Source organism: Ornithorhynchus anatinus, chromosome 13 (genome assembly GCF_004115215.2).
Source record: "Ornithorhynchus anatinus isolate Pmale09 chromosome 13, mOrnAna1.pri.v4, whole genome shotgun sequence".
NCBI classification, from domain to species: domain Eukaryota; kingdom Metazoa; phylum Chordata; class Mammalia; order Monotremata; family Ornithorhynchidae; genus Ornithorhynchus; species Ornithorhynchus anatinus.
This window is the reverse complement of record NC_041740.1, coordinates 2,013,129-2,031,146: the sequence shown is the minus strand read 5'-3', so window position 1 is coordinate 2,031,146 and position 18,018 is coordinate 2,013,129. Positions and strand designations below refer to the sequence as shown.

At 62.7% G+C, this 18,018-nt stretch overlaps 1 protein-coding gene across 1 annotated transcript in view; it reads left to right on the top strand.

Moving 5' to 3' along the window:
- The first annotated feature begins 1,793 nt into the window (after window positions 1-1,793).
- The window catches only part of SETD2 (SET domain containing 2, histone lysine methyltransferase), a 61,786-nt gene continuing 45,561 nt past the window's right edge, over window positions 1,794-18,018 (top strand). The window contains exons 1-3 of the mRNA XM_029078077.2: window positions 1,794-2,009; window positions 16,594-16,609; window positions 17,564-18,013. Of these exons, the coding sequence (XP_028933910.1) occupies window positions 1,951-2,009; window positions 16,594-16,609; window positions 17,564-18,013 (525 nt within the window). The 5' untranslated portion in view covers window positions 1,794-1,950. The remainder of the gene's footprint in view (window positions 2,010-16,593; window positions 16,610-17,563; window positions 18,014-18,018) is intronic.

Sequence of the window (18,018 nt, the reverse complement as noted above, 5' to 3'; positions counted from 1 at the left end):
CAGGCTGAGGTGGGGCTCGGCGCTCAGAACGGTGCTCGACACGTAGTAAGCGCTTAACAAATACCACCACTCTCACCCGCAGCCCGGCTCCTCCTCCAGACTGCAAGTTTGTTGGGAGCAGGGAATGGGTCTGTTTATTGGTCTACTGTCCCCTCCCAAGCGCTCAGTACAGTGTTCTGCACACAGTAAGCGCTCAGTAAATATGAGGGACTGACTGATCGAGGGGTGGGACAAATTTATGGAGCGCTGACGACGTGCACAGCACTCTACTGAGGGGTCGGAAGAGTCCGATACGACAGCCCCCCTCAGCGCGGGGCCCGACTCTGGACACCCCTTAATAATAATGATAACAATAATATTATTATTATGGTATTTGCTCCCCGCATACCATCCCCCTCACGGGGGTGCAAGACCCCCCCCCCCCATCATTCATATCTATTGAGCGCTTACCATGTGCAGAACGCTGTACTAGGCCCTTGGAAAGTACAGTTGAGACGGAGAAGCGGCGTGGCTCAGTGGAAAGAGCCCGGGCTTGGGAGTCAGAGGTCATGGGTTCGAATCCCGGCTCTGCCACTCGTCGGCTGTGCGACTGTGGGCGAGTCACTTAACTCCTCTGTGCCTCGGTGACCTCATCTGTAAAATGGGGATTAAGACTGTGAGCCTCACGTGGGACGACCTGATGACCCTGCATCTACCCCGGCGCTTAGAACAGTGCTCCGCACGTAGTAAGCGCTTAACAGATACCAACATTATTATTATGGCGAGCCCCAAGTGGGACAGGGCCTGGATGCAACCCGCTGAGCTGGGACGCCCCAGCGCTTAGCACAGCGCCCGGCACACAGTAAAGCGTTGACCAAACACCCCAGCGATCCCTCTCATCATCGTGGGGCCGGGGCCCGGGTGCGACCCGCTGAGCTCGGACCCCCGCAGCGCTTAGCACAGCGCCCGGCACATAGTAGGCACTTATCAAACACCCCAGCGATCCCCATCATCATCGTGGGGCCGGGGCCCGGGTGCGACCCGCTGAGCTCGGACCCCCGCAGCGCTTAGCACAGCGCCCGGCACATAGTAAGCACTTATCAAATACCCCAGCGATTCCAATCATCGTGGGGCCGGGGCCCGGGTGCGACCCGCTGAGCTCGGACCCCCGCAGCGCTTAGCACAGCGCCCGGCACATAGTAGGCACTTATCAAACACCCCAGCGATCCCCATCATCATCGTGGGGCCGGGGCCCGGGTGCGACCCGCTGAGCTCGGACCCCCGCAGCGCTTAGCACAGCGCCCGGCACATAGTAAGCACTTATCAAATACCCCAGCGATTCCAATCATCGTGGGGCCGGGGCCCGGGTGCGACCCGCTGAGCTCGGACCCCCGCAGCGCTTAGCACAGCGCCCGGCACATAGTAGGCACTTATCAAACACCCCAGCGATCCCCATCATCATCGTGGGGCCGGGGCCCGGGTGCGACCCGCTGAGCTCGGACCCCCGCAGCGCTTAGCACAGCGCCCGGCACACAGTAGAGCGTTGCCCAAACCCCCCAGCGATCCCTATCGTTATCGTGGGGCCCTGGGTGCGAGCCGCCGAGCCGGGACGGCCCGGCGCTCAGCACAGCAGCGGGCCCCCGAGCAGACCCTTTGGGTGTGGCGATCCTCAGGCCACCCCGCGTGATCCGTCCCGCGGCCCACGAGGTGTCCTTCCCGCCCCGGGACCGGCCTCCTTCCCCTCTCCCTCCTCAGACTCCGCCTCCATCCCCTTCCCCCTCCCGGCCTCCTCCTCCTCCTCCGCTCTCCCGCCCGAGGCCGCCGCGGACCCCGCCTCCCCGGGCCGCGGGGGCGGGCGACTGTTTGAGCGTCGCCCCGTAGACGCCTCCTCCTCGTCGTCGTCGTCGTCGTCGTCCCGCTGCCCTCCCCGCGTCCCCTCGGCCTGCGGGGAGGGAGGCCGCCCCCCGCCCCATGAAGCAGCCGCCGCCCAAAATGGGGGATTTCTACGACCCCGAGCACCCCACCCCGGAGTAAGTAGGCGCCCCCCCGTCTCTGCTTTTCTTTTCGGGCCACCCCCACCCCCCCCGCCGTCCCTCAGTTTCCCCTCCCGCCCCCGGCGAGGTGCGGGTGGGGGGGGGGGCGCTCCCGCGCGTGGAGGAGGAGGAGGCCGCGACTAGGCCGCAAATCCCCGGCCTCGCGTAGACGGCCGAGCCGGGGCTCGCCTCAGCGGCGCCGGCCCGCGGGACCGGGCGGGGTCGGGGCCCCGGACGCCCCCCCCCGTTCCCACCCCCATCGGCCCCCCGCGGGGGCGACTCGGGGAGGGGGCGACCCCCCGAAAAACCCCCATTCGGACGGGGGGGGGGGGATCGTTGGGTTTTCGGGGAGCCGCCTCCGTCGTCAAAAGCGAAAGCGCCAGGCCCCGGGACCCAGGGCTGCCCTCTCTGTGCTGAACCCTCGCCCCCCATTCGGACGCCGACCCCCATTTCGACGCCTCTCCCTGTCCCCCCCCGCCGGTCCTTTGTGCCTTGGGAGACCTCCCTCCCCCGCGTCCCGGAGAACCGTGGGGGTGGGTGCGTGTGTTGGGGAGGGGGGATCCCCTTTTTAAAAACGATTTATTTCGCTTTAACCACTGTCTCCCTCCCCTCTAGACTGCCAGCTCGTCGTGGAGCGGGGGCCCCGGCCGGCCCGTGGGGCGGTTGTCCTCCGGGCGCTTAGCGCGGTGCTGCGCCCGGAGGAAAAGCCGGCCGTCGCTTGGCCTTCCCCGCCCACCGCGCCCCACTCGCACCGGACGCCGGGCCGTCTCGTCCACGGGAGCCCGGGCTCCGGAGTCGGAGGTCGCGGGTTCGGATCCCGGCCGCCCGGCCGCCGGGCCACTCGGGGCCGGTCGCTTCCCCGGGCCTCGGCGACCCCGACTGTCAAACGGGGTGGGGGGCGGACACCGGGAGCCCCACGGGCGACCGCCTGGTCACCTCCGGTCCCCCCCCACCCCCGGCGCTCGGAGCAGCGCTTGGCACGTAGTGAGCGCTTAAGAGGCGTCATCGTCGCGCCGACGGGCGGTCTCCGTATCCGGCCCCCCCCCCCCCGGCGCTCGGAGCGGTGCTTGGCACGTAGCGAGCGCTTAACGGGTCCGCCCATCGTCATCGTTTAGGATGGGCCGGGGGACCGGAGGTACGAGCGCTTAGTACGGTCCTCGGCCCGCGGCGAGCGCTCAGTAGGTACGGCCGGCTGACCTTTAGAGGCCTTCCCGGCCCTACGGGGTTCGGTCCGTCCGTTAAAGCGGAAGCGGCGCGGCTCAGTGGAAAGAGCCTGGGATTCGGGGGTCAGAGGTCACGGGTTCGAATCCCGGCTCTGCCGCTCGTCAGCCGGGTGGCCGTGGGCGAGTCGCTTCACTTCTCTGTGCCTCAGGTATCCCATCTGTAAAATGGGGATTAACTGGGAGCCTCACGTGGGACAGCCTGATGACCCTGTATCTCTCCCAGCGCTTAGAAGGGTGCTCCGCACAGAGTAAGCGCTTAACAAGCACCAACATTATTATTATTAAAGGAAGAAAACTCGTCGCTAATTGGAGCCAAGCGGAAAGAGGCCCCGGCTTGGGGGTCGGAGGTCCGGGGTTCTAATTCCGCCCCTGCCGCTGGCCCGCTGGGCGACCGGGCGAGGGTGGGCAGGGAATGCGTCCGTTTATCGTTTTATTGTGCTCGGGCGCTTAGTACGGTGCCCTGCGCCCGGTAAGCGTCTACTAGATCCCGCAGAAGGAATGAATGGCTTCTCTGGGCCTCAGTCCCCTCGTCTGCAAAATGGGGACTCGGTAGCGGGGAGCGGCGTGGCTCGGTTCGAGCTCAGGCCTGGAGTCCAGAGGACGTGGGTTCTAATCCGCCCCTCGTCCGCTGGGTGACCTGGGGCAAGTCGCTTCACTTTTCTGGGCCTCGGGCACCTCCTCTGTAAAATGGGGATGGAGACCGCGACCCCCCACCCGCGTCCCCCGCGATGGGACAGGGACCGTGTCCGACCAGCGCTTTGAACGGTGCTTGGCAGAAGTAAGCGCTTACCGGTTATTATTAATCATTATTATCTGCTCACCCTCCCCGTTAGGCCGTGAGCCGCCGGTGGTTCTGGGAAAGTGTGTCTGACCCGATTAGCTTAGCTCTCCCCCCGGGGCGTATGTAATACAGCGCCTGGCCCCGTGGCAAGGGCTTATCAAATATTATTGTTGTTAGGGTTGTTGCTTTTAATAATGATAACAGTCACAGTTGGTTTCTCACCTTTCCCAGCCCGAAAGATAGCCCGTCCCGAGGCTTGCGGTGGTGATATCGATCCTCGGCTACCGATGAAACCGAGCTCCGATCACTCCTCCTCACCAGCTGCGGCTCCGGGAGCGATAACAGTGACTTCTGGGCACCTGCTCTCATTCGTACGGGCAACTCGATGAGAAATGATGGCGGTATCTTTTATTTTTATCGGTATTAAGCGCTTCCTACGTGCCGGCCGCCGTTCCAAGCGCCGCGGTAGTCGGGTTGGACGGGGTCCCTGGCCCGCTCGATCCCCCGTTTTACAGGCGAGGGAACCGAGGCCCCGAGAAGTGAAGCGACTCGCCCGAGGTCGCCCGGCGGATGGGTGGCGGAGCCGGGATTAGTACCCAGGTCCTCCTGACCGTGTCCGCGCAGCGGTTTCTGTGGGCTGGACGCTGGGCCAGAAGCTACAAGATGGCCAGATGGCTCAGAGTCCGGGAGGGAGGGTGCGGAAGGAGGACGGGTCCCCATTTTACAGATGAGGAAACTAAGAGCCAAAAAGAGAAGTGATTCGCTCGAGGTCCCGCGCAGCGGGCAAGTGGCAGAACCCAGGTATCCTGACCCCCCCCCCCCCCCCCCGGTCCCATCCCCTTTCTGCGAGGCTGATCAATCGGTCTATCGGTGGTATTTAATTGGGAGTTGACTGCGTGCGAAACACTGAGCTCTTCGCTTGGGAGAGCAGAGGATGAAGTTGGTAGACGCGTCCCCTGCCTGCGTTGAGCTTCGAGGCCTGGCGGCTTCTCTTTCCTGAAGAACGTAGTTGAGTTTTAGTTGAATTTGGGGTTGGTTTTTTTTGGATTATGTGTGAATTAAGGTTGAAACAGATGAGAGGATCGAGAGATTATTAGGTGGGTTGCCTCGGTTGCAAGATTTTGGGCGGGGGGAAAGGAGTGTGCCGGAGCGGAGGTTAAGACCTTTCAGTTACGTAAGCGTCTCTCGAGGAATGTATTGAACGGAGACCTCTCCCTCCATCAGTTCTTCGCGTTCCTCCCTCCATCGGCGATATCGATCGAGCGCTAACCGTGTGCGCAGCGCTGTTCCGAGCGCTCCCTCCTCCGGCGTCTATATCAGGCGCTCCCTTGGATTTGGGCCGGGCCTTCCCTCTCGACTCTCTCAAGTTATACGGCGGCCCCGGGAAGTCAGGCCCGATGTAACGTCGTGGCCCAGTGGGTAGAGCCGGGGCCTGGTTATTATTAACCCGTCGGGTTCTTCCGTACAACTGGGGGGTGGGGAAGAGGAGATGGGGCGATCCCAGTCGCTCCATAAAGGAAAACGGGACGAGAACTTAGTGGAATTACGGTAATAATAGGAATTACGGCATGTGGGAGGCGCTTACTGTGTGCCGGGGAAGCGTACTCAGCGCCGGGATGGATACGAGCAGATCAGGTTGGGCCCAGTCCCCCGCCCCATCCCCGTTTTGCAGATGAGGAAACCAAGAAACGAAGCGCCTTGCCCCAGGACACCCGGCAGACGGGATTGGAACCCGTGACCTTCCGACGCCCAGGCCCGGGCTCTATCCGCTACTCCTTGCTGCTTCTCACTTGCTGGGCGCTTCGCCCCGGGCCAAGCGCTCTGCTCGGCCCCCGGGGTCGATGCTGGGAAGCAGCGTGGCCTAGTGGAAGAGGACCTGGGTTCTAATCCCGGCTCTGCCGCTTATCTGGGCGAGTCGCTTCACTCCTCCGGGCCTCGGTTACCTCATGTGGAAAACGGGGATCGGGACGGCGAGCCGTACGCGGGACAGAACCTGCGTCGGGCCCGATTATCTCGTGCCCATCCCAGCCCTTAGCGTATAGCAGGCGCCCAACAGATACCACAGTTATCATTATGACTTTCTCCAAATACCGAACGCTCTCCGGGGCAGAGCTTACCTATCCCCGTGTAGACAAGGAAGGGACGGTTTCGGTTCAGAACGCGCTTGACAGTTGGCTGTTATTTAAAAAATATTCTTAACGCGTTACTTTCTTTGCTTCAACCTGGGTGAGGTTGACGGATCAGATGTTTCTGTTGAATCTGCCTCCCGTGGAGTGAGAAGCTGGCGGAAAGGAGAGGCGGAGCGGGCCGGGCTCCGTGTTCCCGAAGCCCGACTTCGAAAGGAAAGTCGGAGGGAGGGGAAAGCGAGGGTCGGTCGCAGTTGGCCGAGAAGCGTCGCGTCGGTGTTCAGCAGGTGCTCGGGTCCGAGCCGCGACGTTTTTAATCTGTGACTTCCCGCCCCGTCCCCCGTTATCTTGTCTCCGCGTCCTAAATCGTCCCTCCGCCTGGGATGGATGGGTGGGGGGGTGGAGGGATGACGGGACGGTGGAAGAATTCCCGGCCGGGATGACGGCCGGGACGACAGGTGGATGGATGGTTGGCTGCCGTGGGGAGGGTCACCGGACCCGGCACTCAGCCGCGCGCCGCGGTGGCCGGCAGCCGCGTGACGCCGGAGGACCTTCCCAGGCGTCCGGTACAGAACCCGGCACGTCGTGAGCGCTCGGCAGACTCCACCGACGGACGACCGGTGGAGCGATCCGACCTTAGGCTCTCCCCGTTCCCTCTGGGGCCACCACGAGTAGAAAATTTGACATGGTAAATTGTTTAATCGTAGTGACGTCCGTCTCCCCCTCTGGACTGGAAGTTTGTGGCAGGCCGGGAACGGGGCTGACCGCTCCGTCGTCGTCCCCTCCCAAGCGCTTAGTACAGCGCCCGGCACGCGGGAAGCGCTCAGTGAATCGGATCGACGGTCGTATTTATAAATACGATTTATCGCACGCTGAGGTTCTTGGGCCAGGGGAGTCCGAGGTGCAGCGCGGCCGAGACGATCGGACCCGGGCCCGGGAGTCGGGAGGACCTGGGTTCTCGTCCCGGCACCCCTCCCCCGTGTGCTCTCTGACCTTGGGCAGGTCACTTCTCGGGGCCTCACTTACCTCATCTGGAAAATGGAGGTGGGGACCGTGAGCCCCACGCGGGACGGGGTCTCTGTCCAAATTGGAACGGCGTTCGGAACAGTGCCTGGCGCGTAGTGAGCGCTTAACAAATACCATCTCATATAGATATATATTAAAAAATGGGTCTTTATTCACCCACGAAGCGTCCCTTCGGGATCCGCTCTTGTTCCAACGTCGCCGGGCCTGTTGGGCGTCTCGGTTTCCCCGGGTTTGTCTCCGGTTCGCCCTCGTCCACGTCGTCTCTCCCGCGAGGTGAGAAGGGTGCGGGGTTTCGATGGAGTCAGTCATCGGTTCTCTGGAGATCGGTCAGTGCGGGGAGGGGGAAGGAGTCCCTTGAAGCAGCGTGGCTCAGCGGAAAGAGCCCGGGCTCGGGAGTCAGAGGTCATGGGTTCGAATCCCCGCTCTGCCGCTCGTCAGCTGGGTGACTGTGGGCAGGTCACTTCGCTTCTCTGCGCCTCAGTTCCCTCATCTGGAAAATGGGGATTGACTGTGAGCCTCACGTGGGACGACCTGACGACCCCGCATCTCCCCCAGCGCTCAGAGCAGCGCTCTGCCCGTAGTAAGCGCTTAACAGATACCAGCGTGATCATCATTACTACTTGAAGCGGGGTGGAAAGAGCCCGGCAACCGGGAGTCGGAGGACCTGGGTTCCGATCCCGGCTCGGCCGACCGCCTGCCCCCGGACCTCGGTTCCCCTCTCTGCGCCTCGGTGTCTTCAGCGGTGAAGCCGGGGGAATTGGACACCTCTCCTGCCCCACGCGGGACAGGGACCGTGGCCGACCCGACGGGTCGCCTATCTCCCCCAGCGCTGAGAGCAGCGGTCGGCCCCTCGGCGAGCCCTCAGCCGATCCCACGACGGCTCCCCGGGCCGAGCGGTTCTCCGGGCCGGGCCCCGGAGGGCTCTCGGGGAGGCTAAGGGGGAAACCCTCCCGGCGGCCGGCGGGTTTTTTCGATCTGGCCGTGGTCTTGCAGGGAGTTGGGGTTCGGAAACCGCTGTCGTCGTCCCAGACCGTCGTCGTCCCAGACGATCGACTCGCGTCTCGGAGGAGAACAGAAGTGCCCGGTGGAGCCGTGGGGGGGGAGACGGCCTCACCGAGAGCAACCCGGACAATTTACATAATTGGCTTTGTGACTAGTAGGCGGAATGGAAAGTTCTCCCCCTTCCCCCTTCTCCCCCCTCCGCGAACCATCCTTTTGACCTTTTGGGGGTCCTGGGGTGCGCGCCTGTGTCTCTACGGGGTGAGCAACGTCACAGCGGCACCTGGAACTTTTCATTCGGTCCTGTTTATTGAGCGTTCAATAATAATAATAATAATGCCGGTATTTGTTAAACGCTTACTAGGTGCAGAGCACCGTTCTGAGCGCTGGGGGGGATACGGGGTCATCAGACCGTCCCACGGGAGGCTCACGGTTCATCCCCATTTTACGGCTGAGGGAACTGAGGCACAGAGAAGTGAGGTGACTCGCCCACGGCCACCCGGCTGACGAGCGGCAGAGCCGGGATTCGAACTCATGACCCCGGACTCCCAAGCCCGGGCCCTTTCCACCGAGCCACGCTGCTTCACCGGGCGCGGAGAGCTTACCGTTCTTTTTTCCAGTCGTATGTATTGAGCGCTTACCGTGCGCGGGGCGCTTACTGTTCTTTTTTCCGGCGTATTTACTGAGCGCTTACTGTGTGCGGAGCGCTTACTGGTTTTTTCCAGTCGTATTCATTGAGCGTTTACTGTCTACGGAGCGCTTACTGACCTTTTTTCCAGTCATATTTATTGAGCGCTTGCTGTGTGCGGAACACTTATTGTTCTTTTTTCCAGTCGTATCTATTGAGCGCTTACCGCGTGCGGAGCGCTCGCCGTTCTTTTTTCCGGTCGTATTTATTGAACGCTCACCATGTACGGAGCGCTCGCCGTTCTTTTTTCCGGTCGTATCTACTGAGCGCTTGCCGTGTGCGGAGCGCTCGCCGTTCTTTTTTCCGGTCGTATCTATTGAGCGCTTACCGTGTACGTAACGCTTACTGATCTTTTTTCCGGTCGTATCTATTGAGCGCTTACCGTGTGCGGAGCGCTTACTGTTCTTTTCCGGTTGTATTTACTGAACGCTTACCGTCACTTACTGTTCTTTTTTCCGGTCGTATTGATTGAGCGCTTACCGTGTACGGAGCGCTCACCGTTCTTTTTTCTGGTCGTTTTGAGCGCTTACCGTGTGCGGAGCACTTGCTTTTCTTTTTTCCGGTCGTGTCTATTGAGCGCTTACCGTGTGCGGAGCGCTCGCCGTTCTTTTTTCCGGTCGTATTGATTGAGCGCTTACCATGTACGGAGCGCTCACCGTTCTTTTTTCCGGTCATTTTGAGCGCTCGCCGTTCTTTTTTCCGGTCGTATCTACTGAGCGCTTACCGTGTGCGGAGCGCTCGCCGTTCTTTTTTCCGGTCGTATCTATTGAGCGCTTACCGTGTACGTAACGCTTACCGATCTTTTTTCCGGTCGTACTTACCGGGCGCTTACCGTGCGCGGAGCGCTTACTGTTCTTTTTTCCGGTCGTACTTAGCGGGCGCTTACCGTGCGCGGAGCGCTCACTGTTCTTTTTTCCGGTCGTACTTACCGGGCGCTTACCGTGCGCGGAGCGCTTACCGTTCTGAGCGTTTGGGAGAGTACAACAGACACATTCCCTGCCCACAAGGAGCTTCCAGTCTAGACGGGGACACGAAAAGCAATCTGCTCGGAGCTCAGAACGGTGCCCGGCGCGTGGTAAACGCTGTAAAATACGATAATGATATTCATTAATAAATCAATAGACGAGATGGACTTCAGGGATGAGGGGCCGGGAAGGGATGAACAAAGGAAGCAAGTCGGGGGCTCGTCGCGGGCAGGGAATGTGTCCGTCTCTCGTTCACTCAGTCGTATTTATCGAGCGCTTACCGTGGGCGGGGTTCTGCCGTCCTCTCCCCAGCGCTTAGTACGGTGCTCGGCACGGAGTAAGCGCTCAGTAAATGGGATTGACCGACTGTGACGGAGCAGGAGACGACGGGGCACTGACCCCCTGCCCCTTCCGGGGGGTCGGGGGGAGATGCTCTTAGAGCAGGGACCGGAGGAGGAGGGGGTGAACCCTGGAACGGCATAGAGCCGAGCTACTTAATAGTGTCCCTCGGCAGCAGCGGGGCCGGGGGGGACCGAATCGATCCCCCGAGAAATCCTGTCGGAAAACGGAGTTCACGTGGGCTCTCCGGCCGCCCCGCTTCTCCCCCGAGCGATGTGGGTATTTGAGCGCTGACTAACGTGCCGGGCACCGTACTGAACGCCGGCGTGGGTTCCGGCCGTTCGGGTTGGTCTGCAGTCCCCGTCCGAGTCGCGATCCCCGTTTCGTCGACGAGGGAACCGAGGCCAAGAGAAGTGAAGTGACTTACCCGGGGTCACGCGGGCAGGCGGAGCCGGGATTAGAAGCCGCGGTCCAGTGGGCCGTCCTGCCGGTCGTCGTCGTGGAGTTAGTCGAGCGCCGAAAACGCGCTTCGCCCCGTACCGAACGCCGAGGTAGATGGGAGTAAATCGGGTCGGAAGGAGTCCCGGCCCCGGACGGGACTCGGGGCCAGAGTATTCAATCGAACGTGTTTACTGAGCGCTTACCGCGTGCCGGGCACTGTACTGAGCTCTTGGGAGAGGACGAGAGAAAAATAAACAGGGGGAGAAAACGGGTATCAGATCCCCATTTTGCCAGTGGGTTCCGATCCCGGCTCCGCCGCTCGTCTGCCGTGTGACCTTGGGTAGGTCGCTTCATCCCTGGGGGTTACCTCCGCTGGGAAACGGGTCGAGACCGCGAGCCCCGTCTGGGACGGGGACCGTGTCCGGCCTGTGTCCGCCCCAGCGCTCAATACAGCGTCTGGCACGTAGGGAGCGTTCAACGAACGCCCCAGTTATTATGAGGGAAGTGCGGCCTAGTGAAGGGACTTGGCCGGGGTCACTCGGGGCTGGGTTCGAGATGGGCAGGACCCTCTAAACTTGTAACTCGTTGGGGGCAGGGAGCGTGTCTGCCACCTCTTTTCCGTCGTCCCCTCCCAAGCGCTTAGTACAGAGCTCTGCGCTCAGTCAGTGCTCAGTAAATAGAGAAGCAGCGTGGCTCAGTGGAAAGAGCACGGGCTTGGGAGTCAGAGGTCATGAGTTCGAATCCCAGCTCCGCCCACTTGTCGGCCGGGTGACCGCGGGCGGGTCACTTCGCTTCTCTGGGCCTCAGTTCCCTCGTCTGTAAAATGGGGATGAGGACCGTGAGCCTCACGTGGGACGACCCGATGACCCCGTATCTCCCCCAGCGCTCGGAACAGCGCTCGGCACACAGTAGGCGCTTCACAGATACCAGCGTTATTATTATAAATGCCGCCGCGTGATGGATCGATTGGAACGTGAGTCCTCTGACTCCCGGGCTCTTTCCGCTCAAGCCACCCTCGCTTCTCCCTCCTCTCCCGCTCCTGAAATCAATCTCGGTCGACCGAGATCGGTTTCTCGGAGCCGAGCTTCGTCGTCCGGGGCTTCCGGAAAAGCGAATCGGACCACATCTTCCGAAACGGACGGCTCGGGTTGCGTATGCAAATCCTGACATTCGGTTTTCTGCCATCTGTTTTGAAGATTCGTTCCCCCGAACGCTCCCTCCGCTTGGCAAGGGGCTTCACTGTCTCGCTTTAGAATTAGCTCAACGGATCGGGAAACTGGGAGACCACGGCTATCTTAGGGATCTGGGCCTAAAAGCCGACTTTTCTTAGAACGGATTTGAAGCTATTTTAGGCTCAAAACCGTTGAGCTCCTGCATTTGAATACTACCTATCCAGAAAAAAAAAAAAAAGGAGAGCAGTTTTCTGGGGGAAAGCGGGGGATTTCAAACAGGTGTGGGAATGTGTGTGTGTATATATATATATGCGTGTATATATATATATATATATGTAGAGAGAGAAAAGGAACAAGTGAATTTAATTGCTTTACCACAGTAAGTTTTCGTTTTTCAAAGATCACTTCAGAAACGCGCCTCTCCGAGTTCTGAAACTGACCTGCTATTTTCAGCTCAACCAGTTTTCAGATCTGCACGTGCTCAGCGGAGGCTGTCATCCTTAGGAGCGACATTATTAAGCTCCCCCAATGCGCCCGGCCTCGTACCGGCCGTCTGGGACGCGATGGGGTGAGGGAGGAGGCGAGGCGGGGGGGGAAGGGGCGAAATTGGAGTCTCTCTTGACTTCCTGGGCGCCGTGATAATAACGGGGATAGTAGAGGGCCTGGCACGTAGCGAGCGCTTAACAAAGGCCATTAATAGTAATTAGAGTAGTCGCTGAGCGCTCACTAGGTGCCTGGCACCGTACTGAGCGCTGGGGTGGTCAGAGGCTCATCGGGGTGGACGCGGTCCCTGTCCCCCGTGGGGCTCCCGGCCGTAATTCCCATTTTGCGGAGAGAAGGGAAGCGATCTGCCCGTCGTCCCCGCAGCCGACAAGCGACGGGGCCGGCGTTAGAACCCAGGTCCTCCCGCCTCCGAGGCCCGGCCTCCGACCACTAGGCCCACGCTGCTTCTCAGGTCCGGGGGAGAGGAGGGAAGAGGCGTAGAGCCAACTCCCACCCTCGCCCAGCCGGCCTGTCCAAGGGGCAGAGAGCCGTCCCGCCGTGCCTTCCCCCTTGTCCCAAGGCGACGTGGGTGACGGACTCCTCTGCTAGACGTTCAGCTCCTGGAGGGCGGAGATCTCGATTACTGGCTACGTCGTACTCTCCCCGGCGTCCAGACAGTGACTCTCCTCCCCCGGCTCCTCCTCTCCCGATCCCTTCCGCGCGTCCCCCCGACTCGCTGTCTTTATTCACCGCCCCTCCCGGCCCCGACCGCTTACGTCCGTGTTTCTAATTCATTTCTCTATATTAACGTCGATCTCCGCCCCCAGACTGGCGGCGCGTTGTGGACGGGGGCCGTGTCGGCTTAGCGGGGGCGTTGTCCTCTCCCAAACGCTTAGTACAGTGCTCCGCCCCCCAGCCGGCGCTCAATAAACACGACCGCCGCGGGTCACGGCTCCCGCTAATGGCGGCGTCCTGCCTCGGCCCCCTGTCTGCCGGGTAACCCTGGGCGAGCCACTTCGCCTCTCTCCGCCTCGGTTGTAAAATGGAGGTTGGGACCGTGAGCCCCACGGGGGACGGGGACCGGGGCCAACCGAGTCGCTCGCGTCCACCCCAGCGCTTAGCACGGTGACTGGCACGTAGTAAGCGCTTACCAGATACCCTGACGATGATCAGTAACAGCAGAGGCGTCTACCCGATGGCCACTTGGCGCGACGCACCGTCTTGGCCACGGGGGGAGGGCGACGTAAAGAAATGGCGGGTCTTCCTGGGAGCCCCGGGGCCCCGGGTTCTAATCCCGGCCTCCCCCGGTGCCCGCCGGGTGAGGTCGGGCCAGTCCTTTCACCTTTCCGGGCCTCGGTTGCCTCGACCGTTCAAGGGAGGATTCGATCCCCGTCCTCCCGCCCGCTAAGAGCGCGAGCCCCACGTGGGGCGGGGGTCGCGTCCGACCCCGTTATCCCGGATCTGCCGCCGGCGCTCTGCAGAGCGGCGCCGGGCTCGAAGGAAGAGCTCAACGGATGCCATTTAAAAAAGAAAAGAACCCATCAGTAGCCACCCGAGTCACAGAGGTCCCCGCCGCGGACCTCGCCGGGAAGGAGAGGTGTTGAAGAGTCAACCGGCGGAGCGGGCGGTCCGTGCGGTTGCCGCGAGAGGCGTATCGGGGTCACCGCCGCAGAAACGACTCTGGCCTTTTGGGAAGATGATGATTTTTGAGGAGCGGCTGCCGGAGGACCGCGCCGGGAGCTCCGTGGGAGCGCCCCCACACGGCCCGCGTTCCCGAAATACGGAGCCGTCTTCCGTGTTCCCAAATTAGCAGAGGCGGGGGGCGACGGGGGAACGGTCATTTCTCTTTCTGAGGCCGGCCAAAATCAGTCAGCCGGTGGCGTTTCTCGATTGGCGGAGGATGCGGGGGCGTCCTCTCCCAAGCGCCCGAGAGGCAGCGTGGCTCGGTGGCGAGAGCCCGGGCTTGGGCGTCGGGGGTCGCGGGTTCTAATCCCGGCCCCGCCGCTCGTCCGCTGGGTGACCGGGGGCAAGTGGCTTCACTCCTCCGGGCCTCGGTGGCCTCATCTGGAAAACGGGCCCATCCGCTCGTACCCGCCCCGGCGCTTCGGACGGCGCCCGGCACGTGGTTAGGCGCTTAGCAGATACCGGGGCTCGTTACTGCGGCGATTTACCCAGGGCTCTGCGCAGAGTGAGGGCTCAGTAAATGGCACTGAACGCATCGGGGGGGGCTCCGTCCTCTCGTTGAGTAGCCGGAGTTCACTCCGCGTTCTGCTGTCTTGTTTCTGTCCGTCCGTCTCCCCCGATCGGACCGTGAGCCCGTCGTCGGGCGGGGATGGCCTCTGTCTGTGGCCGAATTGCACGTTCCAAGCGCTCGGTACGGTGCTCTGCACATAGTAAGCGCTCGATGAGTACGGTTGAACGAATGAATAAAGGAACCACGGGGAGATGGAGTGGTCCAAGATGGCGGCGGGCGCGTGGGCTCGTGCAGGTCTGTGCTTGTGGGAGATCTGGAGACCGCCAAGGACGGGGTTCGGTTTTCTGGGGGGTCTTTTTGGGTTTTCAAGCGCTTGCCGTGTGTCAGACACTGTTCTAAGCGCCGGGGTGGATGCGTTCCGATGTAGGCCGGACACAGTCTGCTGCGTAAACCTGGGCGGGCCGCTTGACGTCTCCGAGCCTCGGTTCCCGCACCCGTAAGATGGGGACGAGGTCTCTGAGCCCCACGTGGGAGAGGGGCCGGGTCCAACGTGATGAACGTGTGGCTACCCCAGCGCTTAGTGCGGCGCCCGGCACGTAGCACGGGCTTAAAGAAGATCGCCCGAGAGGCGGCGTGGCCGAATGGCAAGAGCCCGGGCTTGGGAGTCGGAGGTCGGGGGTGCTAATCCCGGCCCCGCCACTCGTCAGCCGTGTGACCGTGGGCGAGTCGCTTCACTCCTCTGGGCCTCAGTCCCCTCATCCGTCAGATGGGGATGAAGACCGTGAGCCCCTCGTGGGACGACCCGCGTATACCCCCGGCGCTTAGAACAGCGGTTGGCACCTAGTAAGCGCTTAACAAATGCCATCCTCGTTATCATTATCATTTAAAAATGAAAAGGTGGCTGCCCGGTGGTGACTTCTCTGAGGGATGCGACAGATAATCGTAACTGTGGTATTTGAAGCTGTCCACTATGTGCCGGGTACTGTACGAAGCGCCGGGGCGGGTGCGAGCTAATGGGGTCGGACCCGGTCCCGGTCCCACGTGGGGCTCACGGTCTCAATCCCCGTTTTCCGGATGGGGGAACCGAGGCCCAGAGAAGTAAAGTGACCGGCCCGGGGTCACCCAGCGGACGGGTGGCGGAGCCGGGATCAGAACCCGCGACCTTCCGACTCCCAGGCCCGGGCTCTAGCCAGTACACCGTCCCTTGAACGTCCCCAGGACCGAGGGGCTTCCAAGAGGCTCACGATAGAGAAGCGGCGCGGCTCAGTGGCAAGGGCCCGGCCTTGGGAGTCAGGGGTCGTGGGTTCCGATCCCGCTTCTGCCCTGCGTCAGCTGGGTGACTCTGGGCAAGCCACTTCACTTCTCTAGGCCTCAGTTCCCTCATCTGTAAAATGGGGATGGGGACTGCCAGCCTCACGTGGGACGACCTGATTCCCCCGTATCTCCCCCGGCGCGTAGAACAGTGCTCTGCACGTAGTAAGCGCTTAACAAATACCAACGTCGTCGTTATTACGCTGATAATCGAGGCGTCGGTTAAGCCGGTCTTAGGCTGTTTCCGTCATTTTTGCCACGGGGTGGGCTTCAAGACTTGGGGGGGGGGGGGGGCGGGTTAATCTTTTTTCCCCCATTAGCGGGCGGTTTGGTGTGGGTGAGTGGATTGTCCCCCCAGATCGGAAGCCCAAGCCCCCTCGGATTTCATCTGCTCGACCCGGACCTTTCCCCTCCCTGCACGGGAGGCAGCGTCGCCTGGTGAATGGAGCCCGGGAGTGGGAAGGACCTGGGATCTCATCCCGGCTCCGCCGCTTCGTTCGTTCGGCCGCATCTGTTGAGCGCTTACCGCGTGCGGAGCGCTGCGCCGGGTCGGGCCCGGCCCCCGGCCCCCGCGGGGCTCGCAGGCTCACTCCCCCATTCTACGGATGAGGTGACGGAGAAGGGAAACGACCCGCCCCGGGTCGCACAGCAGCCGGACGGCCGAGCCGGAGTTAGAACCCGCCACCTCCCGACCCCCGGCCCCGTGATCCCTCCCCTCCGGCCTCCCGCACTGGATGAAAGAATCGCTTCCGCGGTCGCCCCTCTGTGCTCGTGTATTTATTTCCACCTCTTCTCTTTCTCTCGCACGTTCTCTCTCGGCCGGATCGCAATAGAGAAGAAGAAAACGAGGTGAGTCGGACGCCCGACGCGCGGTACGGTGCCCGGCACGTAGCGGGCGCCTGCCGGATGCCGCGATTGTCATTATTTTTCCTTGAGAAGCCGCCCCTTCGAGCTGACCGACGCGAAGAGACCTCGGTCGAGGGGCGACGGATCGCTGCAAGAGCAGCAGCCCGCGAAATCCCCGGGGCTCTTCCGGACCGAGGCGGGCCGGGCGGCTCTCACTCGCCGGGACCCTCTCGGGTTTCCCGGCCGCTGGCCCCACGGACCGGATCGGTCTGGCCCGGTACGGTCCCCGGCCCGTCATTCTTCTCGTCGAGGGCCGCGGAGTCGTCTCCGCTCCGTAGCGACTCCCGGACGTATTCCCTCCGGGACGTCCCGCCGGAATCCGCGGCCCGGCCGGCGGCCCCCCCGCCCCGCCGTCGTCGTCGCGGTCTCTATCCGCCGGGCCGCCCTTCCCGCGTTCTCCCCGGACTCTTCCTTTCCCGTCGGTTCCTCCTCCGCGAGAGCTCGCCCCTCCTCTTCCGAAATACGCTCATCCGAGACCGGTCATTTGGCCTTCCAAAGGCCGCGCCGGCTCACTTTGCTCCGAAGCCCATTCGTTTCCTTTTCGGGGAGTCCCGTGGTATTCGCGGAAGCCCTCTCCGGCACCGCTTTTTTAAAAGGAGCGGCGCCCTTTGGATCCCGCCCCTTCCCGCCGTCCGCCTCGCGGGTCCGTACGTCGGCGGCGGGAGCTGCGGGGGGTCGACGACCCGGGCCTCGGGGGCGATGGGCGCCGGACGCGCGCCAGTTTTAGAAACCGAAAAGGGTCGATAGGCCCTCCCTCCGACCCCACCTGTCCCGGGAAGCTTCCGGCTCGCCTCGGGCCGAGCCCGGGGGAGGGGGCGGAGGACCGGGGCGGCCCCGAGGCGGGGCGGAGGGCCACCTCCCCGCCCCGCTGACGGCTCCCGCTCTCTGTCTTCTCAGGGCAGGCCGGAGAGCGGGCAGAGAGGGGGTTTCGTCAAGGGCCCGGTGCTCAAGGGGGTGGCGTCGAGCCGCTTCCTGCCCAAAGGCACCAAGACCAAGGTGAACCTGGAGGAGCAGGGCCGCCAGAAGGTGTCCTTCAGCTTCAGCCTGACCAAGAAGACGCTGCAGAACCGGTTCCTGGCCGCCCTGGGCAATGAGAAGCCCAGCGACGGGCCGGCCCCCCCGGCCCCGGCCGCCCCCCCGCCCCCGCCGGCGGACCCGCCCCCCGGGCCCGGGGCGGACCCCGGGGAGCCGCCCGCCCCGGCCGAGGACCCCTCCCCGCCCAAGCCGAAGGCGGAGCTGGGCAAGATCCATTTTAAGAAACACCTCCTGCACGTGACCGCCAGGCCGGGCCCGGGCCCGCCCGGGGGTCCCGGCCCCGGGGCGCCGTCGCCGGGCCGGACGGCGGAGGCGGC